The following is a 14032-nucleotide window of genomic DNA, read 5'->3' as shown; positions in this document are numbered from 1 at the left end:
TGTGTATGAGAACAGTAAATGAGTGTTTTTCTAAAGCAGCTGCATGCAGAAAGTGAAAGTGAACACACAGAGTGCAGACAGAAAAACAAGCAGAGAGGGATTGTAGTGTTGCACAACCCTTCCCAGACCTCACCTCCCTTCAGTTGAATGACCAGAGGAGCAAACAGGCGACAGACGCAGCGGGCCTCTGCTCCTCTCTTTGCTCTGCAGATAAAAAAACAGAAGGGGTTGTGACTTCCTGCTTTGCAGCGTCAGACACTTTTATCATCCTCTCACTATTTAAGGATCCGCAGAAGAAGATGTGATCTCCCTGACGCCCTCTCCGCACAAACCTTCAGCCGGCTCCTGCAGGAACATTAGTGGAGCTGCGGAAGACTTACAGACACCAACGATGTCAGGTAGGAGACTTCATTCAGTATTTATTATCGCCTAGAGTTCAAGCTGCATCACAAAGTGAGAGATGAGGCTGGTTGGCCTTTTTTTTCTGCAGGTTTGATAAAAAAAAAAAAACAAGCCTCACAAAGCAAACAGAGTCTTGCTCTGAGCCTGAGGAGCAGGACTGTCGTGTCTCTGTCCGAGCTGTTGAATTATACAGAGCACGCCGTAGTGACCCAGTTTGACTTTAACTCAGGAGAGACCGCACCTCGAAGCACAACACAGCCGAGGACGCCTGTGTTATCAGGGAAACAATCCTCCAGGAGGGGTGTCGAGTCGTGCAGCTGCAGAAAAGTTTCAAAGTCATGTCTGGAAAAAGCAGCATTGGTTTGTGGATAGTGCTCGCTGTGAAACCTTCAATCTGTCCGTCGCTGCAGGACACGAGTGCGTGTTGATTCGCTCACTGCTTCTGTTTACATTTTTTAAGGTTCATTTCTGGGCTTGTTGTGCCTCTGTTGAAAAGAGAGGACGGTGGCAGAAATCAGAGAGAGAGAGAGAGAGAGAGAGATATGGGGGGGGGGGGGGGGGGGGGGGGGGGGGGTGTCTGGAAGACTACAGCTACTTCATCAGGATTAATCAGATTTGAAATTACATGTTTAAAATGTAATTATTCAGACTTTTACTTTGAATGTTTGTCTTGTATTAAGCTGACAGTATTTTACTTGCTGTGCTTTTATTTTGAAACTACAGCTACTTTATCAGGATTAATCAGATCTTTAATTACATGTTTAAAATGTAATTACTCAGACTTTTACTTTGAATGATTGTCTTGTATTAAGCTGACAGTATTTTACTTGCTGTGCTTTTATTTTGAAATAAAGTAAGGAGCTTCTGGCAGAGGGAAGGTTAGGACGTGAATTTAACACATCACTATATCATTTAACAAACAGAACATGAATAAATAAATAAATCAAAAATTCAAACTTTTTTTTTTAAGTTTCAAAAGCTGCAGGAAGCTTCAAGACTACTATTGCCAATATTATTATTATTATTATTATATCCGGTTTTTGGCGCGCTACTCCTCCCACAGCGTTTGCAACACACACACACACACAAGAAAGGTATCAAAACGAGCGGCTCGGTCATGACATGGGTGCTGTTACTTTGTGGAAACTTCCGGCACACGGTTTGGACACAAATCGAGTTTAAGCAACAAAAATGTGCAGATGGCAAAAATTCAAATCCTAGAGCAGTAGTGTCCGAACTTTTTTTCTTGCGGGCCAAAATTGTCGCGTTAGAATCGCTCACGGGCCACAGGTTTTTTTGTGTCATCAGAAGAAAGCTCTGAGTGTCCTCTCACTCATAAAGCAAAAAATAAAAACATAAAATGTTCCAGTCTCCCAGGGGAGACGTTTGTTTGACAGTCACACCACACACACACACATTGGTCTCTCACTCTAACTGATGTCCAGAATTTCACAGTTTTCACTCATGTTTTAAAATCACCACTGAAAATATATAGATAAAAATTATCCGAAACGTGCGCCCATTTGTGCTGTCGCTCACTGTCCAAACGGATCAGTGATATCATGTTTAGTTTTTGAGATATTTGAGGTTTTGCGAGCAGTGGTAAGCCCATTCAAATACATTGATGGAATGTTCTGGCAGATCAAAGCTGAACGTCAACCAATCAGTGAGCAGCAGGTATTCAGAGTCAGAGTGATGACATCATCATTTGAGTGGGACAGAGTTCTGTCTTAGCTAGCTGTTAGCTTTACCGCAGTATAACTCAGAAACACAAACACAGACGGCAACCACCTTCACAATTTCCGTTGGAATTGTCTCGTTCTTTATATTACTTTTTTTGTCACCTGCTACATTTTATTGTATATGCTACTGGAACCTAAATTTCCTTGAGGGAGTCATCCCAAAAAAATCAATAAAGTTCAGTCGAAGTCTAAGATTTTTTGTTATTTGGAATATTTTGCGCCTTCAGACAAAAAATTTCATGCAAAAATGTAAGTTGAAAAGTGAACTAACCTCTTGATGCAGATCAGCCAATCAGCTGGTTCCTCGTGACAGATGAGTGGATCAAACAGTCACTTTGAGCTGATAAAAGGGAGTAAAAGATTAAAGTTGATAAAAGGGCCACACAGGTGGTTCATTACCTGCCATGATGAGGATGGGAGGGGGCGGAGTCAGGAGTGGGGATGCGTTCTCTAACACACTGACATGTGACACGCCTGTCATTGTTTTGTAGTTCAAGGTTAGCCTCGTGCTAACATCCCTGCGCGATGATACGCTCACCGTTTGATTGGATTATATTTGATCCAATGAGAAGCATCAAAAGAAAGAACAATCTACCTCTCGTTTTTTAACTCGTAGGTTAAATCTGATTGTAATGAGACACAGGATTCAGTTTGATCTTGTGTCATGTCTTGGTCCCCAAGGAGGCGAGGCCTTCGTCACCCTAGCAACCACAGAGTCGTACTGTAAGGGGGCAGCGGTGGTGGCCCGGAGCCTGCGGCGTCATGGGACGACTCGCAGCATCGTCCTCATGGTGACTCCAAACGTCTCGGAGCAGACCAGGTGAGTCAGGCGTCTATCTTTATTTTTAAGAGACGGACTCTCTGCACCCGTGACCTTTGACCCTTCACAGGCTCTCCCTCCGTGACGTCTTTAACGAGGTGGTTCTGGTGGACCTGATGGACAGTCGGGACCAGAGTCGCCTGGCTCTGCTGGGACGACCCGACCTGGGCATCACCTTCACCAAGATCCACTGCTGGACTCTGACCCAGTTCAGCAAATGTGTCTTCCTGGATGCCGACACACTTGTGAGTCCAACAGCCAATCACAGAGCAACTTCCTGTTTGACAAAACTAGAACTCTCCCCCCTCTCTGTTTAAAATCCTGACCAAGGCGAATCTATACATCGCTATCTAAAGATATCTGCGAGTCAACATTTACTCTTTAAACCTTCACCCGTCACGCTCTGAACTGTTGGCCAACGTCTCCGCTCGGGTCAGAAAAGTCAAACATCATCCTATAGAAATCAATGCTAACGTGGACGTCTGTTCTGAACATGTTGTTACCGTGACGCCCGTCTCCATTTGTTCAGCGTAAACATGATCTCATGTCAGCAGGGACATGTGTGTGTTTGAAGAGGGACAATGGTTAGACATGTGATTTTCACCTGACAGCGACCTCTCATTTGGTTTTGCACATTGCAGTGATATAACGCCAACGTCATTCTGTCCAACCGCTTCTTTACAGGCGGACACATCGTGGGTCCGTTCACACGTCCACGGTTCCGGTTTTCAGCTGACCCCGTTAAACTCTCCTCTCTTTCAGGTTCTGAGTAACGTGGACGACCTCTTCGAGAGAGAGGAGCTGTCAGCGGCTCCCGACCCCGGCTGGCCCGACTGCTTCAACTCGGGCGTCTTCGTCTTCAGACCGTCTCTGCAAACACACGCCGCCCTGCTGGAGCACGCCGTGCAGCACGGCAGCTTCGACGGTAACACACACCAGTCCACTTTCTATCGCCAGATTTAAAAAAAAAACAAAGGTGTATTGGAACGTGATCTTCCCTCGATTGTGCTCCTGTCAGGAGGAGACCAGGGCCTGTTGAACTCCTTCTTCAGCAGCTGGAGGAACACCGACATCAGCAAACATCTGCCGTTCATCTACAACCTCAGCGCCAGCTCCGTCTACAGCTACCGGCCCGCCTTCCAACAGTGAGTGTGTGAGTGCGTGTGTGTTAAACCCCTTAACACACTTTGCTTTTATAGTTACAGAATAGTAAAACAATCTTTATCCAAAACGACGCCACAGAGTTCGAACAACACAAGCGAGGAGGAAACAACGACAGGAAGTGCAAACAAAGAGTTTTTGATCGGACACACAGGTGCTGACAGGAAGTGACCACCAACCAAAACCATCATCATTGTCATGAAGGTCGTAGGTCGTACACAGCTAGGTCTTTATCTTTTTCTTAAAGGTGCAAAGAGACTCTGCAGGTCACATGGAGTTTGGTGGTTAGTCCCACCACCGGGGGGCGACAGAGGAGAAGAGTGTCGTTGAGGACTCAGGACTCTATTTAAAGCACGATATTCTGCTGGATCAGAAGAACAGAACTAACTTCTGACGTCGTCGTTTCTTGCAGGTTTGGCCACAACGCCAAAGTCGTGCATTTCATCGGAGTGGTGAAACCGTGGAGCACCAGCAGCCAGAGGGAGGGCGGCAGCTCGGACGCCGCGGGGCAGTTTTTGTCTCTGTGGTGGCAGGAGTACAACAGCTACACAAAGTCAAGTCTACCTGAGAAACAAGAGGAAAAGCAACCCGAGCGGGTACAAACATATCCGTGTCATCATCACGAAAACTGTGGAGGAGTTGTTGTGAAACATGTGCCTCGTTTGGCCTCCGCTCTGCAGCTCTCTCACTGATCACTTCCTCCTCTTTAGCTGAAGGCTTTCGCTAATCGCTCCAACGAGCTGCTGCACACTTTGGCCGGAGCAGAAACACACGCCATGCAGAGCGGCAGCCAAACGCGACACATGGCTGTTCAGTCGGCGTCCTGGTGCTCGTCCCAGCAGCACTCAACATCCGCTCCTGATTTGCTTTTTTTTTTTTTTTTTCCGTTTCCAGATCCAAAAACCGAAGGCCAGCGACGAAGCCAAAGTGGTCGTTAGAGAAACCGTCGACGGCTCCAAGACGCTGCCGCCTCACTTTTCTGCTCCATCTCAGAGACTTCAGAAACCAAAACCAGAGAGAGTAAGCCTTTTTTTTTTGGGTCAGAACCACAAAACAGAAAAGCTCCTCACAGCTGCTTTACATGAGTGAACAAACAAGCTCTTTAACTGATGAACAATAAAGTTACGTATCCTGTAGATCTATCATCTAACATCAGCGCCAGTCAGAGTCACGCATATTATTCAAATCCACGTGAGAAGTCGTTCAAAATATGAGCTAATGGATACATGAATTATCTCGAATGAAAGCGTGGCTGTGTGTGTTTATAATACATCATGGCGATGATTACGGCGTGTTATTGTTCGGCTGACTGGAGTGGCTTTTGTTAGTTCCGACAGAAGAGACGTTTTTCGTTTATGAGACTTTCTGCCTCGCTGCGTCTGAATCCTGCAGAAAAGAAAAAAAGAAACCAGACAACACGCAGAGCTTATTAACACCAGCAGGCCTCCGAGCTCTTCTCTGCACTCCTCTCATTTGTCTGATTCATTCCGACGTGACGCTTTGTGTTTGTACCCGCTTGTCAGATTAGTCTGAACAGCCACACGCCCTGCAGAGACTGACATACATCAGCCGTCTTATCTCGCTCTCTGCACAGACAAAGGAGCAGAAATACGTCCAGACTTCCACGTCTTCCTCCCTGACATTATTGTGCAGAGTCCCGTGTGCTGCATCAGTGACATGTCGGTGTCTCCTGCAGGGGTCTTCTCGCACAGATGGTGAGGAGGAGTCCAGAACACCCGAGCCGACAGAGCTGGACGAGTCACCCGTTGAAGAGGAGGAGGAGCTGGAGGGCAGCGATGAGGCCTCGGACATCGAAATATTACCTGTACGTAAAACTCTGAGACTTCCTCAGAGAGCAGTTATCAGGTGAACAGGTGTTGCAGCGATGGAAGCGGGCAGTGGAACTGCTTCAGATAGAAGTGATTGTACCCGAGCTAAAAAGCCTCTGCATGTTTCTAATAAGCTCCAGCAGCAGAAAGCTGCACAAACTAGGATCAATGTTGGAGATGAAACATGGAGAGAGGTTAGAACGCAGAAAGCTTTACAGACCCATGCAGAGCTGGCTAAACACTGAAGCTACAGTGTCCACCACATGCAGAGCTGGCTAAACACTGAAGCTACAGTGTCCACCACGTGCAGAGCTGGCTAAACACTGAAGCTACAGTGTCCACCACGTGCAGAGCTGGCTAAACACTGAAGCTACAGTGTCCACCACATGCTGAGCTGGCTAAACACTGAAGCTACAGTGTCCACCACATGCTGAGCTGGCTAAACACTGAAGCTACAGTGTCTCTACATGCAGAGCTGGCTAAACACTCAAGCTACAGTGTCCACCACATGCAGAGCTGGCTAAACACTGAAGCTACAGTGTCCACCACATGCTGACCTGTGTGAGAGGAGGGGGGGGGAGACAGCTCTCTGTGATGATTAGAGTTTAGACTGCAGTACTCATTTCAAACACTAGGGGGCAGCTATCTGTGATGACTAGAGTTTAGACTGCAGTACTCATTTTAAACACTAGGGGGCAGAGTTACAGACTGCTCCTTTAAGGATTTATTTTCACCAAACCGTATTTGGAGAAAAAGACTTTTTCTTGCTGCTTTGAAAGAAGCACTGGTGAAATATCACAAGCAGAAATAATAAGGGGTTAATTTGGAATAATAAACATGACAAAGAAAGTGACTGTTTAATGTAACTCCATACAAACGAGAGGCGACAGATGATATGAAGATAACAAGTTCAAAGTGAGGATGATTAAAGAATAATGACAGGCGAACATTTCTTTACTTTAATGCGCTCACCTGAGAGAAGCTCAAAGCCGAGCAGACGCGTTTGATGTCGGCGGCGCTGACAAATTCTCTTTGAAAGCCGGGTTTTGTTTCTCTCCCCCCTCTCCATCGCTGCAGATGGATGAAGTCACAGAGGAGAAGCAGCTGGAGCATCGGAAGCAGTGGGAGATCGGGCAGGCCGACTACCTGGGAAGAGACGCCTTCCACAACATCCAGAGGATGCTTGACCGCTTCCTGGACTAACACTGGACCGACTCTGCACCACAAAGCGTCCTTTAGTCCGTCAGCCTGAAGCCAGCGGTTAGACGGACAGAAATGCATATTTTAATCAATATTTTATTCCTCATTTTGTCGAGGAACTTAAGTAGAAACCTCCGAGGAGTAAAGTCTTTCTGCATAGAAGTGTCATTATGACCCATCCAGGTGTCATTAAAGGGTTAACACATTAACACAACATGTGTTTGCTGCATTCATCGGTGGGTTTCCTCTTTGGAGTCAGCAGCAGATAAAAAGATGCTTTCAGTCAAACTCAAATGTCTTTGTTGTCACTGATGAGTCAAAGTCTCCTTCATTTCTTAAAGTTGGCAGCAGGGGGCGCTGTGGCTCTTCTGTCTCCTCCGTCAGTGAGTGAAGCAGAAACAGATGCACGGATGTGTGACTGCAGTCAACACTTTTCCTTTGTGATCCTGATCCAGCGGGCGGCCCGCTGCGTGCATGTCGTTTCTCTGGTCAGCGGTCGAAGGAGGGGGGGGAGAGATGGTGCTGAATGCAACGCTCAGCGAAGAGGGGCAACCTGGCAGCTCCTGCTCCACTCTGATTCCTTCAAATTAAAGAGTGAAACGCAGATATGGGATTAGTTCCCGGTTCCCCTCGACCGCCTCGTTTATTAAGATCTGAAAAAAAAACTAAAAAGGAATCAGATGTCAGACCCTGCAGGCGAGGACAGAGTCCAGTTAGTCACATGATTTATTTTACACTAGAATAAGGCGACTCCTCCAAAAGCAAGACTCTTGCATTCGACCTGCGCTGGTCACACAAGGTGGTACCCCGTGGGTAAAAGTTTCCTCCTAAATCTGGAACGACATGGAATGATATCAGAGTAAAATATGATCTGACATAAACATCTTCTTTCAGGTTCTGCGTCCCTGTGTTTGTCCTCGGTCAGTCTGCAGCCTAACACGGCGCTCTTTCTCTGCGTGTCATTTATCTTAAGTACGACCTGTCAGCCGGGCGAAGCCGATCACATCACACTCGTACGTCTCTGTAATTACAAGCAGGAAGTGACAAAGTGTGTCAACACAGGCTGCAGAGACGCTAATCAACCAATTAATACAGCGAGCTGTGTTACTGGTTATTCATAATCACACTGGGAGAATATTTCAGATGTCACTGACATCTGCAGCGTGGAGCGTTTAAGCCTTCGTTGAAAACCAACTGATGAGTCAATAATTAAACCCAGCTCCCATCTGTCACTCAAAGAGGCCACGCCCCCTAATTCTAATTCCCTTTAAGCCTTAATATAACCAACAGGTGAGTAATAGAAACATTTACAGCTGAAGAAATGAGTTCGAGTGACCCAAACTGTTTTTATTTTAACATAGAGCTCTATGGAGACTGACTCACTGCAGGAGACAGACTCTAGTGGACACTGGAGGAACTGCAGCTGTAAAGTTGGACATTTTAACATAGAGCTCTATGGAGACTGACTCACTGCAGGAGACAGACTCTAGTGGACACTGGAGGAACTGCAGCTGTGAAGTTGGACATTTTAACATAGAGCTCTATGGAGACTGACTCACTGCAGGAGACAGACTCTAGTCCTCAGATACATAACTGTTGACATTCCTTGCAAGTTTTTACGTAATCGGCGTTGACATGACACTGACCCCATGAAGAATTTCACCGCCCATACCCGCCTGCCTGTTTGTTCAGAGAAAAGTGAGACTTACACCCAACTGTGCTTTGAAAAAAAAATCCCAAATCTCACCTGAAAACTGCTCCACTTCTCCTCCTTGCGCTTGTTTATTTAAATCGCCAATTTCCATGTGTTTAAAGTGGGAAATAGTCTCGATAATGTCCTCATCTTGAAACACTCTCTCTGCGCTAAACCTCTCCTGGATTAGAGAAAAGAGGAAGAGGAAGCTAGGTGTGGTCCGTGCCCATCTGCCTCAGTTGATATTTAAGAAATGTGATAACTGCAGGGGCATCCTGATCGCCTCCATGTGTCTTTGGCTTCAAACTGCCTCCTCTTCATCATGTGCGGTAGCCTCCACATGTATGTTTTGATTCATGCTCAGAGCATGTTCAGCTAATTTGATCAGCGCTCTGACCGGCAGCTTCGGATCCTAATGACCCACAATTTGTGCGATCGGGATAATTGGGGATTTCTGAGTAATGGCAGTCAGCTGTGGGAAAGCGATCAGGCTTCGAAGACTCCTGATGTGGCCGAGCAGCTGGGTGGAGAACATCCGCTGAGACACTGGGCCACAAACCGAACCAGATTCCCACAATTAGACAGATGCATCTTCAGGAACATTCCCGGTCGATTCGTTACCTCAAGACTCGCTGGGTTACCGTTTTTCAGAGAGCTCATAAAGGAGGATTTCACAGTCAGTGTTTCTGCTACGAGGAGCCAGAACATCAATTTAGAGAATCCTGTCAAACCCAAGCGGGATAAATTAAACTGAATTCAGCAGCATGTTGGCCTGCAAATGTTCATATCTGCCAGAAGACACTAATTCCCCGAGTCGGAGACGGAGATCCAGAGGTTCAAAGTTTACTGCACAGCTGCTGCAAAAAGAAAGAGAAGCTCTGTGGAAAGCCTTATCTGTTCGACATTTAACAGGAATCCAGTCCTTAAACATCAACATGCAAGGAAACATTCGAGCAGAAGAGCGTAAACAACTTTCAAAGATTCATGTTAATAAATCTTTACTTCATAATGTCATCACATTACATATGAAATAGGCCTGAAGAATGTGAAAAAACCCCCACGAGAATTTACTCCATAGATGCTGAACTACCACCTCTTCTATGGCAAAGCCATTTGGGGTTTTTAAAGGAGACTGTAACTCTGCCCCTAGTGTTTAAAATGGGTACTGCAGTCTAAACTCTAATCATCACAGAGAGCTGGCTCCCCCCTCCTCTCACACAGGTCAGCATGTGGTGGACACTGTAGCTTCAGTGTTTAGCCAGCTCTGCATGTGGTGGACACTGTAGCTTCAGTGTTTAGCCTGCTCTGCATGTGGTGGACACTGTAGCTTCAGTGTTTAGCCAGCTCAGCATGTGGTGGACACTGTAGCTTCAGTGTTTAGCCAGCTCAGCATGTGGTGGACACTGTAGCTTCAGTGTTTAGCCAGCTCAGCATGTGGTGGACACTGTAGTTTCAGTGTTTAGCCAGCTCAGCATGTGGTGGACACTGTAGCTTCAGTGTTTAGCCAGCTCTGCATGTGGTGGACACTGTAGCTTCAGTGTTTAGCCAGCTCAGCATGTGGTGGACACTGTAGCTTCAGTGTTTAGCCAGCTCAGCATGTGGTGGACACTGTAGCTTCAGTGTTTAGCCAGCTCTGCATGTGGTGGACACTGTAGCTTCAGTGTTTAGCCAGCTCTGCATGTGGTGGACACTGTAGCTTCAGTGTTTAGCCAGCTCTGCATGTGGTGGACACTGTAGCTTCAGTGTTTAGCCAGCGCTGCATGTGGTGGACACTGTAGCTTCAGTGTTTAGCCTGCTCTGCATGTGGTGGACACTGTAGCTTCAGTGTTTAGCCAGCTCAGCATGTGGTGGACACTGTAGCTTCAGTGTTTAGCCAGCTCAGCATGTGGTGGACACTGTAGTTTCAGTGTTTAGCCAGCTCAGCATGTGGTGGACACTGTAGCTTCAGTGTTTAGCCAGCTCTGCATGTGGTGGACACTGTAGCTTCAGTGTTTAGCCAGCTCAGCATGTGGTGGACACTGTAGCTTCAGTGTTTAGCCAGCTCTGCATGTGGTGGACACTGTAGCTTCAGTGTTTAGCCAGCTCTGCATGGGTCTGTAAAGCTTTCTGCGTTCTAACCTCTCTCCATGTTTCATCTCCAACATTGATCCTAGTTTGAGCAGCTTTCTGCTGCTGGAGCTTATTAGAAACATGCAGAGGCTTTTTAGCTCGGCTACAATCACTTCTATCTGAAGCAGTTCCACTGCCCGCTTCCATCGCTGCAACACCTGTTCACCTGATAACTGCTCTCATATCTGGCAAACCCAGGGGCGTCCAAAACGGCCTTCAAAGCCTCGCCTACCTTCTCTGGTCCAATCAGATCCAGAGCATTCAGGAGCAGAATCTAAAGTTAGAAGGAGGACATACTGGCTGCTGCAGGTTTCCTTCATGATCACACAGGAAGAGAGCATCATCATCTCACTCTCTACACAGCTCACTGATTGGACTTTTAAAATGTTCTCTCTGAATTTCAGATCTGATAAATAACGGAGGCTCCGAGTAAATATTCCTAAACAGTTTTGAGGTTTGGCATGCTGCAGCTTGATAAATAAAAAAGTTAATTGATGAAACTCTCCGCAGTCTGTGAGATTCTAAAGAGTCTAAAAACAAAATACCAGCAAGACCGATAAAACCTTTGACATCATCTCTTTTCAATTCAGCAGTTTAACGCTCTGAGACACACGATTGCGTGATTCACTGTGAACGCAGGCATGAATAAAGACAGCTGTCAAAAACAACCTAATATATCACTGGTGATGAACACAGAACATGCAGCGAGGCTCACAGCGCTTAGTCTGTGTTTCTAACATCACAGACACCACAGAAGAAGAACACTCACTGCTGCTGTCAGAGCTGATGATATCTACACATCTAGTGGAGCTTCTGCTGGATTTTCTTTAAACTCCAATTCGTCTGTTGCTCATGCATAAAGCTCCTCAGGGTTCAGATGTATTGAATGTGTTCTCACTGGTACTATTATATCATTATTCATACATTTAATTCCTCTGTGAAGCTTCTCTTTACTTTGTGAACATGAATCAGCCTCCGAAGAGTGAAGACACAAACTCCACCAGGATCATGACAGGGTTGAAGAGGCTACATTATCAGGATAGCTACGGAAACTACCAAATACCACGACTTGGTCCAGCAGTGTGTGGAAAAAAAGGGGGGCAGGCCGGGCCATTCCCAGTGGAAGTTGGCTGCAGGGGTTTCCTCCTCTGCAGTAAGGAAGGAGAGGAGGACAGCTGCTCGCAGGTCGGGGGAGTCAGCACAGAGAGTTTGCTTCATGTGGGAGGAGGCGAGCTGACAGCCAGGAGAAGATGGGCAGCGACGGGCCAGACCCGGCAACTGCAGGACCCTGTCAGTCCAGGGTCAAAACATCGGATAAACATTGGTCACCAACCAACACATTCTCGTGGTTGGAAGCTGATGTCACAACAAGTGACTACAGGTGCAGCCATTTCGATGCATCCTGTAGTGGTGAATGAGAAGAGCAGGACATGCAACAGCGGTAGAAAAAAGGGCAAATGTGACGCAACGTCTCAGAAGATTTCCATTCGGAGAAATGGAAAAAGGGCTGCAAACTCAGTAACACAATTAATTTTGGGGGCCTTCGTTAGATACGGCAGCGAAAGAGAGAGACTCCATGTTGGAAGGACAGAGGTTGGAATGACATGCAGCAAAGGTCAAAGTTCAGATTCAAACCCACAGGTGCTGCTACAGCCTCTGTGAGTGCGGTGAGAGGAAATCGCTCCTCGAAACTGTTTTTAAGAAGGGAATAATTCACAGAAGAGATATTTGCCAGGAGTAGAAACCTAATGGAGGACAGTTTGATGATAGGGAATACAGGAAGGTAAAATAATAATAATCTACAGGCCTGGACTTCTTCTGCTGTGATGACTGGGTTTTCAGCTTTTTCTTCTTCTTCTTAGATTGTGTGTGCTTATTATTATTATTAAAGCATGGCTTTGGCTTGTCAAATGCACTCATTTGGTATGATGCTTCATTAATACTTTTGTTTTATGTTTTTAATTTGCTCACTTTTTGGAATTTGCACCCTTTCTTTGAAGGATTTCTTTTTTTTTTAAGTGCTGCTGCGACTTTAGGCCCCCGAAGCGTCTTGTCTGTGATGTGTTACACACAAAAAAAGACAATTCTTCTTGATTAGTGTTTGTTTTTTAGTTTCCTCTGAACTTAATCACCTCAATAGAGCACCAGAAATCAGAGCAGATAAGCACAGGAAAGAGTATGACTTTTTATCTAATGCTGATGACTGTGTCTTTCTGTAATGAGAGCAAACAGCTGGGCACAAGATGTGAGCTTTTTCCAAGCAGGTTCTGGGTCACAAGCAGACACAGAGAGGTCAGAGGAGAGGGGCTGTCGGGGGGGGGAAAAACGTGAATCACTCCCACTAATAAGCTCTCACATTGGAAAATGTTGATTTCGTGTGGAGGAGGAAAGCTTAGGAGCATTAAAAAGAAGGAGTAGAGTGGTTTTCAAAAAAGGAGGAGGAGTCACAGAGCCTGAGATTCCTCAAAGTGTGACTCTTTCAGGCTGAATCAGCCGAACTAATGTGGGATTTTCTCAACGCTCCAGATGTTTCTCCTCTCTGGAAGACGAGACAGCCGCTGTTTCCCCACGGCGATGATTGCAAGTTTGCAGAGTGATGGTGACCTACTTCCTCTACCCAAAACACAAAGTTCAGCTTTTTTTTTACTCAACGTTTTTATCTCAGGCCAGAGCAAAACCCCCAAAATCACAAACTTCTGTATGTTTTCAAAAGTTTCCTCAATTTAAAAACACTTTTCCCACTTTGATTCTCTGGGATTAACTCCTCGTCAGGGATGAGTCTGAATCAGGACAAAGTTGTTTTAGAGCTAGAAGCAACATGAAGAAAAGTACTCAGCTTGTGGAGGGACTTCAAAGTATGATGTCTTGCCCTAAAACAGAACCAGAAGGTAGTAGGACCACTTCACATTAAATAGTTCTTCATAAGACCTGTATGATTTCAGTCAGACACTATAAGAATGTCTCCTCTTACTGCACCTTCTGAACAATTAACATCTATCTAACCGGTCTGTGTCTGATAAAGACAAATCACTGCAGTAGCACACTTTGCGGCTGTGCCACAACAACTATGTATCAC

At 46.1% G+C, this 14032-nt stretch overlaps 2 protein-coding genes across 3 annotated transcripts in view; one reads left to right on the top strand and one right to left on the bottom strand.

Annotated features, from left to right (window-relative positions):
* Positions 1–2533, bottom strand: part of dhrsx (dehydrogenase/reductase (SDR family) X-linked) — a 34495-nt gene extending 31962 nt beyond the window's left edge. The window contains exons 1-2 of the mRNA XM_079336288.1: positions 2416–2533; positions 115–204 (exon numbers count right to left, since the gene is read on the bottom strand). The gene's annotated coding sequence lies outside the window, so the exon portion shown is untranslated. The remainder of the gene's footprint in view (positions 1–114; positions 205–2415) is intronic.
* gyg2 (glycogenin 2) lies at positions 274–7425 on the top strand. Of its 2 annotated transcripts, XM_079336292.1 has the most exons (9): positions 274–398; positions 2826–2964; positions 3035–3209; positions 3727–3889; positions 3983–4109; positions 4538–4721; positions 5020–5145; positions 5822–5950; positions 7032–7425. In XM_079336292.1, the coding sequence occupies exons 1-9, from the start codon at positions 392–394 to the stop codon at positions 7155–7157; spliced, it is 1176 nt and encodes a 391-aa protein (XP_079192418.1). In that variant the 5' UTR covers positions 274–391; the 3' UTR covers positions 7158–7425. The 2 variants fall into 2 exon arrangements, with proteins under 2 accessions (XP_079192418.1, XP_079192417.1); XM_079336291.1 differs by lacking the exon at positions 274–398 and having other exon boundaries at positions 2628–2964.
* The last annotated feature ends 6607 nt before the right edge of the window (positions 7426–14032 follow it).

Source organism: Symphodus melops (assembly GCF_947650265.1).
Source record: "Symphodus melops genome assembly, chromosome: 23".
Lineage (NCBI taxonomy): Eukaryota > Metazoa > Chordata > Actinopteri > Labriformes > Labridae > Symphodus > Symphodus melops.
This window is presented reverse-complemented; position numbering and strand designations above follow the sequence as displayed.

What these genes read in the sequence shown, in the direction of transcription:
- gyg2 (XM_079336291.1), top strand. Translation starts at nt 2,777, where the DNA reads ATGAGACACAGGATTCAGTTTGATCTTGTGTCATGTCTTGGTCCCCAA. An exon ending in AACGTCTCGGAGCAGACCAG is followed by an intron (nt 2,965 to 3,034) that starts GTGAGTCAGGCG and finishes GACCCTTCACAG; the next exon opens with GCTCTCCCTCCGTGACGTCT. An exon ending in AGGAAAAGCAACCCGAGCGG is followed by an intron (nt 4,722 to 5,019) that starts GTACAAACATAT and finishes TTCCGTTTCCAG; the next exon opens with ATCCAAAAACCGAAGGCCAG.